This window comes from Vulpes vulpes, chromosome 9 (assembly GCF_048418805.1).
Source record: "Vulpes vulpes isolate BD-2025 chromosome 9, VulVul3, whole genome shotgun sequence".
NCBI classification, from domain to species: Eukaryota; Metazoa; Chordata; class Mammalia; order Carnivora; family Canidae; genus Vulpes; species Vulpes vulpes.
Genome location: NC_132788.1, coordinates 78,066,501 through 78,087,796, shown reverse-complemented (window position 1 = coordinate 78,087,796; position 21,296 = coordinate 78,066,501). Strand labels below are relative to the sequence as shown.

General features: G+C 43.6%; 1 protein-coding gene across 2 annotated transcripts in view; it reads right to left on the bottom strand.

Annotated features, from left to right (window-relative positions):
- LRIG1 (leucine rich repeats and immunoglobulin like domains 1) overlaps window positions 1-21,296 on the bottom strand; it is a 111,323-nt gene that overhangs the window by 65,963 nt on the left and 24,064 nt on the right. For both annotated transcript variants that reach the window (XM_072720500.1, XM_072720501.1), the window contains exons 2-3: window positions 8,716-8,787; window positions 1,347-1,421 (exon numbers count right to left, since the gene is read on the bottom strand). In XM_072720500.1, the coding sequence (XP_072576601.1) occupies window positions 1,347-1,421; window positions 8,716-8,787 (147 nt within the window). The remainder of the gene's footprint in view (window positions 1-1,346; window positions 1,422-8,715; window positions 8,788-21,296) is intronic.

Below are 21,296 nucleotides of genomic sequence, written 5' to 3'. Positions count from 1 at the left end.
CCCTGGCCTGTCCATCTTGGGACAAAAGGCCAAAACCTTCATTCCAGCATGTCACAGAAACAAAGACTGACTCATACATCCTATGGTCCTACAGGTAAGATCATGCCAAGGCCCAAGGGGCCAGGTGACAAGGCCACAAGCAGCAGTCACCAACTGTCAAACACTTTCTGGGTGTTGTGCATGATGCCTGGTGTTTCATGTACTATAATGAACTTCTCTTAAACCTCTGGCTCACCGTCCCCATGTGCAAAATGGATTAAGGGAACTCTCTATGAAGAAAATGAGGTTTGGAGAGATAGAAAGCTGTTTGTCCAGGACATGGAGCTGTGGCCACAATTCTAACCCCCTGCAATTTCAATCCTGCCATGTCTTGAAAAGGGTTAAGCTCAGCACTGCATCTTATAAGGACAGAGCACCTCCCGAACACAGGGCCTACTGCCAGTAAAAACCTGACACCTGCAAGCTACACAGCCATCAGGTGGATGACGTCTTCCCACCAAGTCCCTCTGCTCTGCCTGCCAAGCCTCGGCGTGGAGAAAAGATACATGCAGGTGAGCAAACGAGCTCTAACACCAGCAGAATCAAAATCAAATAAAAATAGGCAGGGCTGGCATGGAAAAAGGAAATTTAGTGTGAAAAGAGAGATGCTCTGCTGGAGGAGGCTGCCCATGGAATCTGGTTGAGAAAACTGTTGGACTCACAATGGGTTCATATGGAAAGACCTCTGGGCAAGTTTTAAACAAGCAAGCACCTCCAGCTGAGAGCTGAAGTGGGCATAAATCATGAGCAAGGGTTCTTAGCAGCTCCAACGAGAACTCACCCCCCTCGCATCCTTCCTTCCTTCTTTATTTAAGTTCCTTTATAGCCTTTTTCATTTCCAGAGCATTGTTGAACACTTGATCACATCAACTAATTCCTTACTTTTAGCTTGACTTCAGAGGCCTGGGGGTATTTTCTTTTTTAAAGCTGTAAAAGTGAACTGGGTCACGTTACCAGATTCACTGCCACAAACACGAGCTTGCTGTCTTGTAATTCACAAGGCTTCCTCTAACTCCATTTACTCCAAGTTGCAATTTAACCACTAGGACCAAGAAATGTATTAATTCTATGTACCTCTGGGCAGGGAGAAAGAAGACTAATTTCCCCCCAAATTAGGGTGAGGCAAGTCTTCCAGGTTTTAATTCTACAAACAGCAAGACATTTGCCATGGGCATTATGGCCATGTGGAGAAAGGCCATTCTTCACCAGCGAGCACAGGGACACAAGTTTTCCTGGCACCAAATGTCAGCAAGATAATGTCCCGGCCTCATGACCCAGCCCAGGGTTCCCCACGTGGCACCACTTACAGAAAGAGAGAGATGATGTGAGATGAAGCAGCACCCAGGGACGGCACGGCTGTCAGTTCATTGTTATTGAGGTACCTGTAACAACAAGAAGTTTGTCATTTAAGTTAGCAATTTGAAATCAAACAAAGTAAATCAAAAAGCAGTGCTGAGTTGGCCATGGTAAGACGATACTGAAATGTTCAATAAAAGACTGAGAGTTTTATTTTTTTTTAAAGATTTTAATTATTTGAGAGAGAGAGAGAGGGAGACAGAGAGAGACAGAGAGAAACAACAAGGGGAAAGGCAGAGGGAGAGTGAGAAGCAGACTCCCTGCTGAGCAGGAAGCCCAATGTGGGACTCAATCCCAGAATCCTGAGATCATGACCTGAGCTGAAGGCAGACACTTAACCAGCTGAGCTACCCAGGTGCCCCAGATGATAATTTTAAAAGAGAATTTTTAAAGGTAGACAAGTCACATGAGCTCACAAAAACAAACCATTTATCACACACATGGTTTAGAAACAAACACTCTCAGGGTGCTACCTGTCTTCCAGAGTCTCATCTAGCTCAAAATGCAACACTGACAAACAGGGCACAGTGACGACACAAGATACGGGGTGTAGAACAAAAGCTCTCTGAGGTCATTGATGGGGATGCTCTTTGTGGGCTGAGAGTCAGAAAAGGATTTGGGGGGAAAGACCATCCTTTCCTGGCAGCTTTTACATTCTGTGACATGGGGTTCTGCGAATCACAGCTCTGCCATCACCCAAGGGTGATGCCCTCATACCCAGGGCCAGAGCCTCACCCAGGCTCATCTCCAGGAGCCTGCGATATGTGGGCCAGTTATTCTGGTGCCTCTGCTGTGCAACAAATAACAAGGGAGCTGGGCTTGTAGTGTCTCATCTATTTGTGATTCCAGCTTTCCTGAACTTGGGTGAAGCCTCCAGGCATGTTTTCCAAGAATGTGTACATACACACACTTTTGTGCAAAGACATTTTGAAAATCCACCACAGCCCAGATGTGCTAAGACCCTTTCCTGCTCCAGCAGCCTAAATCTGTATTTTCAGAGTTCTTATCTCTTAATGAAAGGGAAAGCCCACAAACCAAAACACAGCTCGCAAGTCTGCCCCCAGAGGCTTTCCAACCCAGCCTCCTTACATGGACATGTATTTCCAAATCTGGGAAGAGACTCCAAAATCAGACTTGCAAAGTGAGCCCAAAAATCCTTAAGAAAGCCAGAGCATAGTGATCCAGCTTTCTGCTGGGTAACAGGCTGGAAAGAAATGGTATCTAGATGCGGAATCAAAGGGATAACGCTAGGTTATCTATTTTTTTTTTTTCTTAAGAGTGTGTCTCTTACATGGACCATCTTGTTACTCTTTGAAGACAAGGCCACTGAAATAACAGCTGCATTCATACAAATATACAGCTAGTATTTGCTTGAATAGAATAATCTGGTTGTCTGCCATCTTCTATAGATGTGAACAGGAGGAAAAAAAAAAAAGGAAAAGGCCTTGAATTATCCCATTTGCTTTCTGCAGCGCCAGAGCCAGTTAGAGATGAGGCTTGGCAATTACTGGGCCGTGGGACACAGAATGTCTGTTTCAATAGCTTCATGACTGAAGCATCTGGCAGAGAGAAAACAGATCCGTATCATGTGGCAAATCCCTTCTTCACTTAAAGGGCCCTTGTCTGCGTGTTGAAGTAGACAATTAATTACTTTCACAGTCTCTTATCTGACTGCCCCCGGAATCAGATTGTTTCTGCTTCACCTCTGTGCTCCTCCAACCCCGCAGTGATCCATTTCCTATCTTGATGCAGGGATGATGAAAACTCTCCAGCGGTTTTAATCTCTCCTAATACATTTTCACGGTACCATCAATGTACTCATTACCTGAGGAGACCCTCAGATCTTTGTAGAGCAAGGAAAACTAAGGTCAGGGCTGCCTGCCAATAAGGTAGCTTGCGTAAAACATCTTCAGTGCTAGAGATCTGTTCTAGAACATGGTGCTAATAATAGTGTCGGCAGCAGCTAACCTACAGAGGGGCTACTACATGCCAGGCATGGCTCTAAGAGCTTTTTTGGTGTATTAACTCATCTTTAGACTGCTAGGGAGGTACATCCCATGGACATTTCCATTGTACCAAGGAGGAAGTGGAAACTATGGAGGCGTTGACCAACGAGATAGTCACCTACAGTAAGTGGCAGTGGCCCGGGGGGGTAGCCCCCAAGTCTAGCTTCTTAACCATTCACTACCCTGGATTTCTTTAGAATTACAGCAGCAACTCCACATGCCTGATGCAACTTCATCATTACAACTCTTAGTTAGGTACCAGGTACTAGTGCTGGTCCCTACCCTATATCTAAGTGTTCTAAGTCAAGTCAGTTGCAATCACGAGGCTAAGGCCACACAACCAGACAGTCGCAGGGACAAGAGCTGAACCCAAGAACGGCTGCAAGTGAGTGGAAAGGCCAGCAAGCCAGAAGGCTCCTAAACCTCATGGTGGTTGTGCTTCAGCCTGTTTAGGATCTGACTTGATGCTAAACCTTGAAATAAACAGCATGGACTTCTCTGCAGGGGAACTTTTGCTGAACGACTTTAGTCTCGGGCCAGCCTGACTGCACATGTGACAAAGTGCTCCACCCAATTTCACAGAAATAAATGAACAAGGAAGAGGGGCATCATAATAATAGTTCAAATCCTGACAAAACTACTGGAAGCGGGGCGTACAGGTGCAGCAGACCAGTGCTAAAGATAAATGAGGCATTTTAGACCTAAAGTGGCAGCCCCAAGTAAACAGATTCAGGCAGAGATCACAGGTTCTGTGATCTCTGTGATCACAGGTTCACAGGATCACAGCCTCAACAGGGCTGCTGGATTTATGCAGAGGACAGTTGGGAGTCCAAAGGAGAAGAACTGCACGGCCCGCGTAACTCTTGATCATTCCTACATAAAAAGAACCGCTAGCTAAATGTAAGTCAGTTGGCGTCACCATTACTGGCTTTCTCTTTGGGCGCTGTCCCCTGTAGACATGAGAATAGTATCCTCAGAAGGCAGTGGAGACTGCACTCACTCTGAGACATAACCAACTTGCCAGACTGAAATAGAGACCAGTCAAAAATAGCACAGCCAGAGTTCGGAGGGAAAGTTTAGCACAGTCTCCACGAATAAGGAAAGTAGGAATTTAGGACAGTCTTTGATGAAATCTTCAGAGTATCTGGGGTTGTGCAGTTTTCTATGTGTCACACACGCCCCACACCGGCTCCCATCCAAGGCCCTAAAAATCCTTCTAAAATGTCTTGCTTCTTGAACTCACTTTTCCTGGTGATGCAAGAAGTGCCTCACTCAGGTGCATCAGACCACGAATTGTGGCCTGACTCTGGAGCTGGAAGAAGAGGTGTACATAAGGTAAACAGGGCCACATAGACTTCCTGACCCCAGGGGAGAATCTAGAGGTGAGCCTTTTCCTGCTCACCCATCCTAATGTCAGCATGGGCCTTCTGGATTCTCTCTAAAAGTGTCCAGTTACTCAGCTTGCTGAAAGGAAGTTCTTTTATTTTGTAAGAGTCAAATGTTTAAAAAAAAAGGGAGGGGGGATTTCAGAGTAATTATTATCTCAATCAGTGGAGGCTTTGACAAACAATGAAAAACAAACCGAAGGAGTGATTTTGGGTTATGGGGCTTTGGGGCCGTTTTGGTTTTTTTAATGGCCGTATTATTTATTCAATAGCTGATAGAAGCACACAGTAAAATTTTTAAACCGTTTCAAAAGAGAATAACCAGGAATACACAGTGAAAAATGAGGCTTCCTCGCACTTCAGCTCCCTGGTCCGCTTCCAAGAGGAAGTGCCTGCTGCCAGCTACGAGAAATGTGCACATGTTTTTCTCTTACACAGATGCTTGTGAATTACACAGACTTTTCTACAGTGCAGTTTTCCCCTTAGTAATATATCTAGTAGATCTCCCCAGTTCTTTTGACCAGCTGCAGAGTACTCCTCTGCTGGCAAGAATAAACTATCATTTATTTAGCCAATCCACTATTGGGGAGACATTTTGGTTGTTTCCAAACACAAGGAGAGCTGCACATAATAACAAAGTTGGGCACGAGGTTGAAACTTCAGTTAGCTCTGCATCTCAGAAGGGACAAGATCATCAATAGCCGGGAGGAGAGCAGGTTTTGGAGTCAGAGCCACTTAGTCAATAACTATTATTAGAGCTTTTAGCTACTAGAGAATAAGGCATACTAAATAATTACTCCGGCAAGACTTGATCATACATTGCTTCTACACCAGATGGCCAGATGTACCTATTTTAGTATGGGGATACAGGACATAGTTACTTTAACCATTATAAACAATGACCGTTATGTGTGAACTTGGTGATCTCCGCTGAATGCTTTATACCCACTATCTCACTCAATGACACGTCATCCCTTTGAGGAGGGTACTAAATTAGCACTCCTCCTTAAAAGAAACTGAGGCACCGTGACAGAACAGCTGAGCAGGGATTATTAAGGGGAATTTTTTTTACAGTTCAGGTTTTCAAATCAGGTAGCTCTGGGTTCAATCAATCCCAATCCTACCCTTTAGCAACTGAAGAGCCTTCAGCACATCACTTAACCTTACTGTGCCTCAGTTTCCCTTTGGAAAAAATGTAAACAACACCAGTATTAACTTCAGAGGGTTGTGGCAGGACCCAGCTGAAATTCTTAAACCTAGCGGCTTAGGATGGAGCCAGAAATAGAGCAAATGCCTAACAGGTGGTGGTAATTGGCAGCCAAAGAGCAGTGCCTCAAAAAGATACCCTCTGGTTCTTCCACCCCTCCCTTAAACACCCAACAGACACACACACACACACACACACACACACACACACACACACACACACACACACGAGAATGATCTCGAGACCCCAGAGGGTGAGCCATAAATACCCAAAGGCAGGGCACACGCAGGCTTCCCGGCTGCCTGGAGGAACATTTTAGGTCAATGGCCCTGGAAAGCACACAGCAGCACCCAGAGTAAGCATTCTCTGGCCAGGCAGCAAGCACGGGACCTGCATGCAACTCTTAAAGAGGACGGTATAAATAGCCCTTCTTATTAACAGAGGAGCCTGGCCGCCCAGGACCCCTGGCTGGAAGCCCTCCCTGGTGGGCTTTCCACAGAGCTTGTGGGCAGCGAAGACCGTGTGGCTTGGCAGCAGCTGCTCAAGTGTCCTCATGGCCTCCAGGGACCTCCAACCGGCTTGCTTTCTCTCTCCACCCGGCCCATGATGGACTGCGGTTCCAGGCCTCCAAAATAAAACCACTGCTAAACCACCGCCTGCTGCTTTGCCAGCCTGTGGTTCTCCTCTTGTTAAGGTTTCCAGAGTTGGAGGGAGGGCTGTGCAGGGTTTAGGAGAGCTGACAGCTCCTGGGAAAGCCTTGAACCCAGTTAATTTAGAAGCAATTGTATGTCAACTATGATTCTTTTTCTTTTCTTCAATATCCTTTCCCCACCCCTTACTCCTGACAGCCTCTTTCCCATCTGCCTCTACCATGGGTTAAAATGACCTTCAGGAAAGGCCCTTCATCAGTGAGAAGTTCCATTGCTCTGGGCTCTAGGGAATTCATCTTGTTCATCCCAGTGTGACTGCAGGTGGTCATGGTGGTAAAAGGCCCAATCAACTGGCCCTCAAGGATTTGTTTCTTAATAATGTGCCCAGCTTGGGGTGCTATGTGGTTCCAAATGTAGCAGAAGGAAATAACAACACTCAGTAGCCTCCCCATGTGCCAAGCTCTAGACATCATCTCCAGTGAATAACTATGGTACCATTGGTAATGTGTTCATACATCCACGTTGCCGAAAGGGAAAAGAAACACCATGGTGCTAAATAATTTCAGCCAAGTCCTCATGCCTTGGTTCCTTCTAATGTCTGGAAAAGGTGGCAGTGAAAACAGCAGTGCTTAGGACAATAGCTAGCTAAAGTCAATCCTCATGAGTGCAACAACAGGACGAACAGTCACACACATAACTAAGAGCCCAGGATGCTGTCAGGAGCCTCATCCTGCTCAGAAATGCAACAAGAGTTCTTCTGAAGAGGGAGAAAAGTCAAGGCAGGGGGAGAAGGGGGTATTTTATTACGTCAAATTAGCACAGTGACCCACCTCACACTTCCTTGCTCCCTTCACTGGCTGCTGACCTTATGCCAAAACTAGGGTTCTGGCCAGAGTATTTCCAAGGGCTCCTTCCAACTATGAAGTTCTTTTAACTTTGGAAATTTAAACCTTTTTAAAAGACACATAGAAACTATAAACACAATTTGGAGAATCTGAAGATGGGGCTAGGGGGTGCAAGTATTTTGCCAATTGTACCAAGTGATGAAATTAAGTTTCCTTTAGATAAATCATCCAACAATGAAATAAAAAAATAATAATAAACAAGGGCTTCTATCAGTTACAATGACCAAAACATGTAAAGCACTTACCTAATAATATCTAATAAAAATATCTGACAGTAGAAGCACGGGGTGAATAATTTATGGAATATCCACGTGTGGTCATTTTACATAAAAATTAAAGTAGGACATGTAAAGTTTAATTTACATACTAATGTATTCAAAAATGTAAGGGTTAAGTATGAAAAAGATACAAAACTATAAGAAGGGAAAGAAGCCAGACCAGTTTGATCCCAAAATTCTGCCTGTAGAGGTATGTATTTTTCACTAAGTGTTCATAATGATTATGTCTGGTGATTTTAGTCTTTACATAGTTCTAGACTTTCTAAGTTTTCTGCAGTGGTTAGGCAGGGCTTATATAGAAGTTTTTCTAAAGTCCCTGTGGAGCTAACATTCCTGATAACCCTGACATCTATGTTAAAAGCAAAATTCTTTACAGTCAAGAAGAAGGAAAGGGGGATGCCTGATTTACGGGACATTGCACAAGGCAGGGGGGCTGGCTGAGAGTTCCAAAGGCAGTAATAATGCCTGGCTCTGTTTGGAGAAGAGAGGGGAAAAGTAAGCCTCTATTGTCCATTCTCTATACCTTTGTTTCCTGGGAAGCAGAAGGAGTGGGCTAGCACATGTGCCTCTGCTGAGCAGGTTGCTCTACCTCTGCCCGGTAAGTGGGGGGAAGCACCTGTCAGGTGTGCCAACACAGTGGGTCCAGAAGGCTTGCACAAATGAGGGGATCCTCCCATATGCCCACTGCAAACCCATGATTTCTCCTGGATGACAGCACACCCATCACTGACTGCCTACGAGGAGGGCGGCAGTGAAGGAGCTCAGAAAGCAGTACAATCTGTCATAGGCAGCCAGTTTAGACTCCTGATCCAGGGGAGTGAGAGAAACGGTTTCCCAAGGAGCTCTTAGGCCCCCACCTCCAACCAGAGTTTTAGGAGAAAGCACTCACACTTCCTGTAGATTCGGCAAGTCCTCAAAACCAGCAGGGTCAATCTCAGACAGTTTGTTGTAACTCAGGTTTCTGGCAAAGGAAGAGCAAAAAAATAATAATAATTAAATCAACATACAACATTAAGCCCCAAATTCAGGAATCTTCTACTCTGCCCCCAAACCAGGCCCTCTCCCTCATAATTGCCCCTATCCCATACATTATTTTAAGTAACCTTATTCATTCTGAGATTTACAGATATAGCTCCTCCCCACTTGCATCCACGAATAAGTCACCATGAAAATCTCAAATCACTGAAATTGGCTAACCTCATATGGATTTCAATCAGTATAACTGCACCACTTAGCAACTTCTAAAGAATTTCTAAGGTAAGTCAGTCCTCTACCTACATGAGAGTGTGGCGACCCAAATGTTTTGCACCAAATCGGGTCCAAGGCTATTCCAAATGGCATTTTAAAAATATTTTACTAAAGCATCAAGTATCACACAGTAGTAAAGAAAAAGAGGAGTCAGGCACTGACCCTTTACTGTCTACAAATCAGTGGTTCTCAACCAGGGAAGACATTTGGCAATTATCTGGAGACATTTTTAGTTGTTACAACTGCAGGGAAAAGGCGGGGGCAGGGTCGGCTACATACATCTAGCACACGGAAGCCAAGGATGCTGCTAAGCATTCCACAAAAAGCACAGGAGAGCCCTTAAAAACAAATCTCCAGCCCTAAGTGTCAATGCTAATAATCAGGGGTTGAGAAATCCTAGTCTAAGCAAGATCTTATGGACTAAAAATCGCTAAGATGCTCACTCAAAGTTGAAGGAACTGCTTAGAAAGGGGAAACCTCAGGAGACTCTAATCATAAGGCTTTCCATGAACACAACATGCCCACCATCAATGAATAAATACTGGGAGAGACAGTCACAGAGGAGAGAGGAGCTATGGTTATGGGAAATCTGTGGCTGGTTTTAACCAAAGGCTCACATACATGCAAGCAGCCTCCTCAAGAAGATAGCACCTGTCAAGATCATTCAGAATTACTTCTCTCCTTTCATCCCCCAGCTATACCCTTAGAGGCACACAAGGAGCAAGCTGATCTGTGTTCAGTCAGCCGAGCTTCTTGGATCAGCCCTCAGCCTAGACCAGCTTGATCTTTCAGGAACAGAAATCCAGAGACATGGTCCAGAGGGGACCTTGGTGTATACTGTGCCTTGCTCCCTGCCACCAAAACACACCCAGTCCCATGTATGCCAAAGAGGTCAACAGTATTGATCTCAGCTATTAATTCCATAGGCATTAATGCCAATTAACAGTACTGCAAATCATGAGTTTCAAGTCTATCATTTAGGCAGCACGTAAGTGGCAACTAGCTTTTAAACTTACTCCAGAGACATTCCAATCAATACTAACCTACAGCTGATAGCCATTTCATTGTCGGTTCAAGACATTCATCTAAATAAAAGTCAGACTGCATTTGAAATTAATGGTACATCTGTGTTCAGGGCACAGCCTGAATTAAAAGCAATTTGTCCAGAGATTATGTTACTATAAAAATTGAAGGTGGTAATTTTTTAAACCACATATTGAAGTCAAGCATGAGCTTGTCTGTGCTTGGTGGTATTTATGATCGGGTACACAGAAATCAAGAGGTTAGACTTGAAAAAGAAAATCCACACATGGAGAAAACACTCCCACATCAGAAAAAGGACTGGACAGAGTGAAAATTTTCTTCTATTTTGAGCACATGAGCATAAACAAGAGGGAGGGAAATACTGTTGCTGAGTCTAGAGATAACGTGACTTTACAATATCTACGACATCTGCATCATCATCAGTAATGAGAGTTACAGAGATGGAGGAGACATCAGGAGAAGATTCAGAAGTCACAAAGGCAAGAAGCCTGGAGGGCAAGCAAGTAATGTGGATGGTCACCCTGCCAGGCGTGCAAAGAGGCCGACACTGCAGTACCTGTTTGCCCATCAAAAGGGGCATTTGCTCTTGTCCAAAAACAAGGGCAATGCAGACCAGTCTTCTTCATTTTCAAGAGAAGTTCAAACTCTGAATTCTTAGGTGAAATCCTTTCAATTCTTAAAAACAAAACAAAACAATTCTTCATGGGCCAAACATAACGTTCCTGCAGGCCTGCAGGCCACATCAGGAGTGAGGACCACCAGCTTTTAACCTTGAATTCTGGACAACTGACTCTTCAGGCTATTAGGTTCAAAATGCATGTCTTGTCTCTGGCTTATAGATGTGGCCAGGGGTGGAACCAGTCTCAGGCAATTAACTGGTAAACTATCTGGAATGCAATTACTTCCCTTACTCCCCACCCCAGGAATGGCATTAGAATAAAACCATTTTTAAATCATGACACCCCTTTGATCTGTCATTCTCTTAAAGAACAGACAAAATTTACTTAAATTTCCAAAATGTTATATGAATCCTGCTCTTCAGTTTAAGGCTCCTTGGAAAAGGGTCTTCTGCAAGATAATCTTACGAAGAAGCTGAACAGTATGAGGGCCTCACGCTGAGATTCCAGTAAACAGCAAAGAAGATGAAGACACCTGTAAGTGGAAATTTAAGCTCTCCCCAGGGTCAGCCTGAATGAGGCCACTTTTTCCCTCTGAATGAAAGAGAAAAGCCAGGTTATCAACAAATGAGGGTCAGCAGACTGGTCTAAAGGGTCATTCTCCTCTCAAGAGTGCTGATTAGCAAGACAGAGGCTGAAGCTCGGAGCCCCTGCAACGGCTTCAACTTTCTGCCACCGCAGAGCCATCCAGCTCTGAAGTCTGAGAAGTGACCAGTCCTAAAACCTGGGACAAGCTGCTGATCTCCAACTGCTGTGATCAGGAAAAGGGGAAAATATTTACTGCAGTCTCCTTGACAAATATAATCTGAAACAAAATCCTCAGAGACATTTTCTTGTTTGCTCATCTCACTGGGACAAACTCTCAGCATGGCTCTCTATTGTGGTAAAATATACAAAACATAAAAAGTTACTGACTTAACTGCTTTTTAAGTGTGCAGCTCCATGGTATTAAGTACAGTCACACTGTTGTGCAACCGTCACTACCATCCAGCTCCACAACTTTTTCTTCTCCAACTGAAACTTCGCACCCCGTAAACACGGACTCCCCATCCTCCCCGCCCCCAGCCCCCTCCACTCTACTTTCTGTCTCTGGGGATTGGACTACTTTGTATAAGACATCTAAGTAGGCAGCCCAGGTGGCTCAGGGGTCTAGCGCCGCCTTCAGTCCAGGGTGTGATCCTGGGGACCCAGGATCGAGTCCCACGTCAGGCTCCCTGCATGGAGCCTGCTTCTCCCTCTGCCTGTGTCTCTGCCTCTCTCTCTCTCTCTCTCTCTCTCTCTCGTGAATAAATAAATAAAATCTTTAAAGAAAAAAAAGACATCTAAGTATTTGGCATATTTCACTTAGCACAATATCCTCAAGGTCCCCCCATGTTGTAGCCTGTGTCACAATTTCCTTCCTTTTTAGGGCTGAATAAAAGTTCCATTCTGTGTGTGTGTGTATACACATATCCCACATGTTGTTTATCCATTCAACAGCTAATGGCCAACTGAGTTATTTCCACCTTTCTGCTATTATCAAGAATGCTGTCATGAGCACTGTTTTTTTTTTCTCCCAGCATAATTTTTTATTAAGATATAAGTGACATGTACCATTATACTAGTTTCGGGTACACCACATAATGATTTGATACCTCAGTGCAATCCTTAAATAAAGTTTTTTTTTGACCCTTTCACTGTTATGCTTCTTGATATCACTCATTCCTCAACAATTAAAGAAATATGTTTATTCACCCCAAGGATTGTGCAGAGAGGGGTGTGAATTCTCATCTTGGGTCAGAAGAACAATCAAAGGGTTAATTATAAAAAGGGGGAAAAAAAAACTTTCATGAGGTCTTTCTTTCAGGTGGCAGCTGACACGCACACAAATCTAAAGCATCTCACTTATTTCTCCAAACATGATTGCCCCTTACCAGGCCCAACATCTGAATGTGTCTTCAGTTGAAGGTTTCAGATTCTCCTGTCAAAACAATTCATCTGTCAGCAGGACAGATGCTGTCAAAAGCATTTCTGCACCTTTCAGTAGCAGAGAGGGCTGGAAAGAAACCTCCGGGAATTCAGTTACTGCCAATTGCAGCTTTCACTAAACATTTTGTCAGCCATTGTCATAACACAAATTTTCCCTGTTCTCGTACAAAGGGTGCGCAGAGCTTGGAACAATTGGGCCCAGCCATAGATATTCTTTCAGCTAATCCGCTGAAAGATGACCGTCCGGCCCACCATTTGGAGAACACACAAGAGGTACCTCTGCGGAGAATGGCTCAAGTTTTATCCCGGTTTTATCTGTGTCTGAGAAGCAAACTGTTTAACAGTGCGAGACAACAATCTGCTTGCTGAGCGTTTTTCCTGACAAAGACCCCCGACCCTGACCCCACTGAATGAGAAGAGCTAAGTCTTTGAATAGCTGAGCAATCCTCACCATTATGGAAACCTGTGCTGTCCAATTCGGTAGTCACTGGCCAGGCGGCTACTCCCATTCACACGGAAAGTAATCAAGATTACACCAAACTAAGAATTCAGTTCCTTGGTCGTGCTAGCTAAATTCCAAGTGTGCAACCACCACGTGACGCTCCCCACTACGGTGAGGCACAATGCAGATAGAGGAGATTTCCATCATAGCTGAAATTTCTATTAAACTGTACTATATTGGGGACACCTGGGTGGCTCAATGGTTGAGCATCTGCCTTTGACTCAGGTTGTGATCCTGGAGTCCTGGGATCCAGTCCTGTATAGGGCTCCCCACAGGGAGCCTGCTTCTCCCTCTGCCTATGTCTCTCTCTCTCTGTGTCTCGTGAATAAATAAACTCTTTAAACAATAAAACTGTACCATATTGAAATCATGCAGGAATTAATACATATCCAAAGTGAACTGGCACTTAAAGAAGAAAATTGGATTTCAAACATAAGTTTGAACTTCCCAATAATTCAAGAGCTTTCTTAAAAATGTGGGAGATGGATACCGACAATATTAGCTCATACATATCCTTTAGGCGCACGAGGTTCTTAACCATCCCAACAGAGAAGACATTTGAAAATTCAATTCACTAAGAAGACACTGAATAAAACATGCCCCCTGAGTGTAATTCTATAGGCTTAAATCAGTATTTACATAATCTGACCAGCACCTCCCTGGATTACAACCAGAACCACATATTACAAACTTGGCAAACACTATTCAAAGCTGGCAAACAATAATTCATTGACTCCTTGGAGTTGAAGGATAAAAAGTTGTTTGCTATTGAGTAAGCTGTGGTGAGGAAGTAACTCCAACATCGTTACACCAACATAATTAGCACTTCATCCTCAAATACAGGCATTGCTCACAAAACCTCCTGCTCAACACATGGCCGTGTTCAACATTAACTGGAATCAGAATTCAAAGTGGAAGCAGGTCCTAACTCTATGACAAGCATTCCCTGGGGAGTGAGGTTTTCGTGTTCAGTTTGGTTTCCAGGCCAGCCCATTTCCCATTACTCAACTCAACCCCTGAATTTCATAGTATTTTGCATAGGTTAAGCCTTCAGGTGTTTGCTAAACCAAATAATATAGCCAGAAAGAGAAGTGTGAAGCAATCCAAAGACCCATCTGGTGAGCCCTCCTGGGGCACCCAAGACTGACCTGGAAACCCCTTATTTCTTAGAAAACCTGGGCCCCAGTCGTCTATCTCTTCTTACCTCAAAAGCTGTACTGCGTGCCACCCATTAGAAAAGGAGTCACCTGCTTAGGACTCCCAGGAAAAAGTGATTGGTTTTCAAATTTCAGGGAGTGTGAGTGAAGAAGAACATACAACTCGTTAAAGTTACTTAATCCCTTAAGCTTTTAAAGCCATTTCTGCTGCATTCTTACCTTCTGAGAAATTATGTGTGGTACACATCGAGTTCCAATGAAATCACCACATTACACTCCCTAGATCCAAATTATAGGTTTTATGAGAATAAGGGATTTCTTTTTATACCTACAATATTGAATGCTCTTATCTTTTTTTCTTTTGTGATGTTTTCCCCTCATTGGCCAAAAGCCACAACTAAACAAGCTGATAATATGCATTAAAGGTTTATATTGAGAATAATAATAAAATTGCACCTTAAATTGGAATCATTCTTCTGGCAAGAATTCCCACTCAGGAGAAGGTTCTGTACTTGCTGCCATTTTCGTCAGTAAGCTAAGTAGCCCCATATTCCCTAAACTGAGGCTTGCAAAAAGAAACGCATTCTGCAAACAAATGCAAAATCACTCAGATAGCAACTCACTACATACAGCTCATCTTGTAAACTTTTGGTCAGTTCTATTTAAGAAAGTCAGGAATGAATCACAGTTATTTCAATTTCTGAAAGTGTTACATTGATAAATCTCTATGCACATGAGGCCCTCAAGCAACTCAAAAGAAGAGATAATATGCTCTAGCCATATGAGGACTTCACAGTGAGTGCCTGCTTTTACTCCTTAAAATCAGCTATAGAAATCGGTGTGGGCCTCTGAATTCCAATGCTTAAGATATTGACTGACAGAAGTCACCCAGGCTTGCTTCCATAATCCCATAGATCTTACAGGTGCTTCTCTATCTTAATGGTTCACACACCTTACCCGGGCCCATGGATAATCTGAATACAAGTCTAAGTCTTTGTCCTTTAGTACCAATCAAGTTCAACAAATATTCAGTGACTATGTGTCTACAATGTGTACTGTGCTCTGATAAATTCTGATACAAGTTAGGGTAAGATCTAGCCTGTGATCTTATGGAGTTTGTAACCTACTGGTCAGAAAGACTCTGAATATATTACAGACTCTGTAAATAATTACAGCCAAAGGCTCTGATATGGCAAGCATCTTCTGAATGATAGTCGAGGAGTTGTAAATTGGTGGCTCGTGGGCCAAGGCTGAACTGCAGGGAAATTATGTTTGTTTGTGAGTAAAGAGTGTTTGGAGAAAAAGTCTTCACCAAAAAAAAAAAATTAAAGTTTCAGTTTCTCTTGAAAATAATCACTGGGAAAGCATCCCTAATAGTAGCCACCAGCAACATTTTTTTTTAGCAAGTACTGCAGTTGACCATGGACCTCGCTACTCCTATTCTCTCTCCTAGGCCCTTCTTACTCATTTGCAGATAGTTCTTCCTGGCCCCTGTAAGTATTTGGCATCCTTGGTATGGGTACCACTGCGTCCAGATAACATTCAGAGCAGGAAGATCAGTTATGATGAGAAAGGTTAACCAGAAAATGAAAGACCTTAGTGAATCCTAGAAGAATAGAAAAGGAGCATGGTTTTTAAGGAAGAAGGCCAGGAAGTAAGGCCACAAAGGTAAAGTAAAATAAATAAATAAAATGGAAGGAGGGAAGGAAGGAAGGAAGGAAGGAAGGAAGGAAGGAAGGAAGGAAGGATGGATTTCCAAAGGAAGAAAACACCTCCTTGTTCATCTACTTGAAGTTTTGACCAAACGAGTCAAGAGCCCCAGCTCCATGAACCATAATCAGCACTTGCTTTCTTTCTATTACATCCCTTAAAGCAAGAGGTTTTAAATCTGTTTTTCCTACCCAAATCTTAGTTTGGCTGAAGAGACAAAGTAATTGGGTGTGTTGTGTCTCATGCCAGGCTGCAGGGGTGGTCCCAGAGGGAAGCCCATAAATATCCCATAACAGTCTCTGAGTAAATATGGTACATGCATCATTAACCTCTAAAGATTAATTAATTTAATTAAGAAGAGGCACTCTGGCCTCACCAGCTCTGCAGTTAGTGGGTATTTCACAAAGGGAATCTGAGCAGGAAATAGCTGCTGGCCAGAGGCTGACCCTCCCACAAACCTGTCACACAGGAACACCACCCATGACCACCCCAGGAGGGGAGAGGTATCTACAGCCACCATTTGGTTTTGCTGTTACAGAAGTGGCTGTGCAAAGACTTGGAAATGGGAGGGAAGAAGAGGGGTCAGGAGTCTGGTCACCTACTCTCTATCATTTCCGAAAAGGGATCACAAATTCACCCTTTCATGGAGTGCTTGAGCTCTACAGGACTTTCCAAACTCATCACGTCCATAATAGGACTGGTTCACCCTTGCCGGGCACCATCCAGCACAACAGCTTAATCTTTAGCTCCTGAACACCCAGCCATTCTGTGGAACAGAGGGAGCCTAGGGCCTCAGAGCCAGGCACTCCCTGCCTCATCAATCTCTTGTCCAATGATGCCCTCATGTCCTGAGATACCAGGCACTCCAGTGTGAGCAATAGGTTCATCAATCATGATCTAGAGAAGACAGAAACGCAGCAAGAAGGCGTGCTCACCTCTGGCATCACACTTAAGGTCTGGATGGAGTTCCTTCAGAGAAAGGATGGAGGGAGATTCTCCTAAATGAAAACTATGCTCTACTAAGGCAGGAAACAGACTTGTGCTTCTGTAGTAGTTAAAAGTCGGTCAAAAGGGACAGGAAGTGAGGGACACATTAATCTGGTGGATAAATTTGGAATCTACTTCACCAAGTGCTCTGCGAAGTCCACCAGTGCCTTCTGGTCACAGAATACTGTTAGAATACTTACATCTCCACCTGAACCCCTCAGCCCCTAAAATATCTGCAGGAAGATGAGCATCTTATAGAACCACCACTGTAAAATTTAGGGTGTTTATTAAAAGCGTGATGCAGCTTTAAAATTCATTAAATTTGGTTTCACATATGAAAGATGCAAACTAGCAATATCCTATAAGCGTTTTGAATGTGTCCCGCAACAAAATTGTGTAAACGTTGGCACAACCACCAACTCTAAGTGATACTAGGATCAATTTCCTTTCCCAAGACACTGAAATGATTCTCCACTTAACACTGAGTGATTTCACACACTTCATGCCCTCACCAAAGGCCTCTCAGATCGGAAAATAACTGTTTTAACACAGCCCCATAAAAAGTACTCCTGGTCACAAGAACAGGGTGGTCAAATTCCAAGCCTGTCTTTCTGGCAGAAGGTACAGCCGAGGATTTCGCTGGGATAAAGGGATAAGGAAATTCTACACCAGTGACTCTGGATTCTTCAGAAATGAAACCTTCAATACTTCAATAACATATTACTTCCTGAGCACGACAGACACATTAAAATATTCAAAACAAACAAACAAACAAAAAAACTCTTTCCCTCCATCTGAGTCATTACATACCCTCCTCAACCCTCTCATCCAGGAGTTTCCCCAGAGCAGGAAAGGGTCAAGGCATTTGGTGGTTTTCCGAACTCCCATTTCTGACAATGCACCCTCCCCTCGAACACGAAGCCAGTCAATGAGAATGAGAGTACACAAACCTCTGGTTAAAGAAACATATGCCAAAAGATTAAAAAAACAAAACAAAACAACTTGGCAGTAACACCTCTGGACACCTAACGATCGAGGTTTGTTGTTGTTAAATAAAGTACAGTTGACCCTTGAACAACATGGATTTGAACTATGTGGGTCCACTTACATGTTACATTACAGTAGTGTCAATGCAGCTTCCTTCCTTAGGATTTTCTTGCCTCTGGCTTATTTTTATTATAAGAATTCAGTATATAATACACATAACACACAAAATATGTCTTAACCGACTGTTTATGTCATCAGTAACAGTTCTGGTCAAGAGTGGGCTATTAGTAGTTAAGTTTTGGGGAAGTCGAAAACTATACACAGATTTTCGACTATGCAGGGGGTCAGCACCCTTAACTACCTCCCCCACTGTTCAAGGGTCAACTGTATTTAGAAGGGTGATTTTAGGCAAATATACTTTTGGGTTACAAAACAGCAATATATAGTAAGTTGCCTAACTGTCTCCCTTAAAAGGGAGGAAGGAAATGAAAGCTTTCTTTTTAAAGCAAATACATCTGTACAAACAGCAGCTTACCTTAGTGTTATCAGCATCTCTTTCCTCCCCAGCCCACACACAAATGTACACACACACTGACACAATTTAAGGGACAAATGACATAAGTGGGTGTAACTACCTTCCCAGGCTAGAGCTGCTCATAAGGAAAATCCTTCTGGGAAACCAGAAGTTCCCAAGGGTAAGTGCTGGAGTCCTCGATCAGTTTTCACTGTAACATATGTGGATCTTTCATTTTTCCAACGGAAATCACACCCACTACTCACTAACGTCTCTGATATCTCTTTGTGCCTGTGTGAAACCCAAGCATCCAAAATCAGTAACGCAAATTAAAAAATCCAGGTGTACTTGCACTTAGCATGATACTCGACATTATAAACAGACTAAGTGCAAGGTTCCTTCAAAGATTATCAACATAATATTCTCTTCTAAGTTTTCAACATCGTCTTCCAGATTTTAAATATTCAAATAATATCTTCTAGGTTTATCCTTCCTTTCTTTCCCAGCTATGTCAAACTTACAAATGAAGATCCCTCAGATACAGGGAACAGATCCCCGGTATTAAGTCAGCCAAAGTCAAAAATTGAATTTACCCACAACTTTTCAAGAATACATCCTGTTGTATTACATGGAGGCACGAGAGTGTCTCTAGCTAAGTATTTTGAAGAAAATGCAGTTTTAAAAGGTCAGCCTCCTGGCTAACAGTTAAGTCACTGACTTTATTAGCTAGCTTATCAACTTGGGATTTTGTTCTGTCAATTTTTCCGTTGGGCTTTTTAAAGTTTATGTGTGTTATGAAGTGCCTGGCTGAAGCCAAAAGGCAAAGTTTTTCTTTCTACAATACTAGGATGTCATGAAATGCCAACAACATAAAAAGCCCATCTACATGGTATTCCTGGGGCCGTACAACTTCTTTGGTCCTGGTTGCCAAACCATGGAGAAGACGTGAGGTCAAGGTGTGCCAACCACGCAGTACTGCAGCATGCCCTATCGTACACTGCTTTCTGCTATTAAAACATAGTACTTCCTTTTCACTGCAATTACAAGCACAAAGAATCAGATGAGGTGTGTGACTGCCATCCTTGAACATATTAAAATTTTACTGTGTCAAAAAGGAAGCTGGCTGTGAAAATGACAGCACCATCATATACTTCCATTTCTGCTTTTTCTTTTTTTTAAATCATTTACCAAGGCCTCTAAAAAGATGCCTCACCTCTTCCACGTGGTCCATCTACATCCAGCAGGGCCCCATGCATTGTGACACAGAGAGGCCCTCATATTTGTGCCCTTCCCCATCTCTCCCTGCCCCTCCACTGTCTGCAGTTCCAGGTCACTGACTCCCAAAGGTGTGTCTTAAAAGGTAGGTCCTTGTGCTAAATTCCACTTGCTAAACTCTACTTCGATCAAATAACAAATACTGGCACCTGTGGGATGTGAGTCTGTTTTTAAAGTAAACCACCACTAACGGTGATGAAAGCCCTACCAATAACTGATCATAAGGGACTCCCTTCAGAGTCCCAGTGACAGGTTGGGGAAACCTCAGGAAGACTGCATGTCCCTTGAGATACTCCATATCCTCTCTGCATGCTAGCGAGAGGTAAGAGCCATTCAATTCCCACCTCAGTAGGAAACCAAGGCAGATGGGTCACACCAAACCCAGACATCAGCTACATCAAGGCAGCTGCCCTAGGCACAGGTAGGACATCTTTGCGTAATACATGTGATGTGATGAACACACAACCCCCCCCCCCCGTTTCTACCATCACTCCTTTTTAAAGGTGACGTAATAAAACTTGAGTTAAAATCTCTGTTGAGCTTGCCCTAGCCAAGTAACTCCTATCATGGCTTCCTTCTAATAATCTCACTACCTCTTTTTTTTAGGGGGGCGGGGATCTCATAGGAAGGGGCTGATGCTCTTGCATACTTGACACTAACGAAACTGGCATCGCCAAGCCCTCTTTAGTTAGAGGGCAATTTGATTCTGTGCCACAAGATATAGGAGATCAAACAAAGGATGGTTTGGGGTGTGGCACAGTTGGCTCTGTAAGGCATTCAGCTATGACACCCAACCTGTCCTCCAGCTAAGCCTCTCCAGGCTGGCTTTCTCTTCTCACTCTCCAACACTCAGTTCTCAAATACTATCAAAGCAAATAAAAGACCCTCCGGTCCCAGGTCCAGTTCGGTCCCAGGTCCAGTTCGCATGGCCACACAAGCATGACTCTGCAAAAAAGCGCCAACAACTTCCTTTACCTGCCCCACACTCAGTGGTGATCAATAAACCAGAGGGGGGTTGGCTTTGGTTAGGTTTAAGCTTGCATAAGCACAAAGAGAAAACCACCCACTCTCAAACCCAGAGAGCTACTGCAGAAAGCACCTGCACAAACCTGTCAGGGTGGTTTATAAGGTCACAAGCACCTCAGAAAAGATCTTTTATTCCTTAGGGCCGTGAGACCAATGGTAGGCCTGCCACACTGCTGGTGTCAATATTTATCTAAGACCTAGGTATTCATGATGGTATAAACCAGGCACTTTTTCAACTTACTCATTCATGTAATTTACCACTACAAAGCCCCCAAACAGAGATGCATTTACAGCTTGAATTTCTTTTCTTCCATTTCTATATGGGAGGCTGGCTGTGGGGCCTGCGGTCTATGTCAGCAACAATTCCGGCAGTTT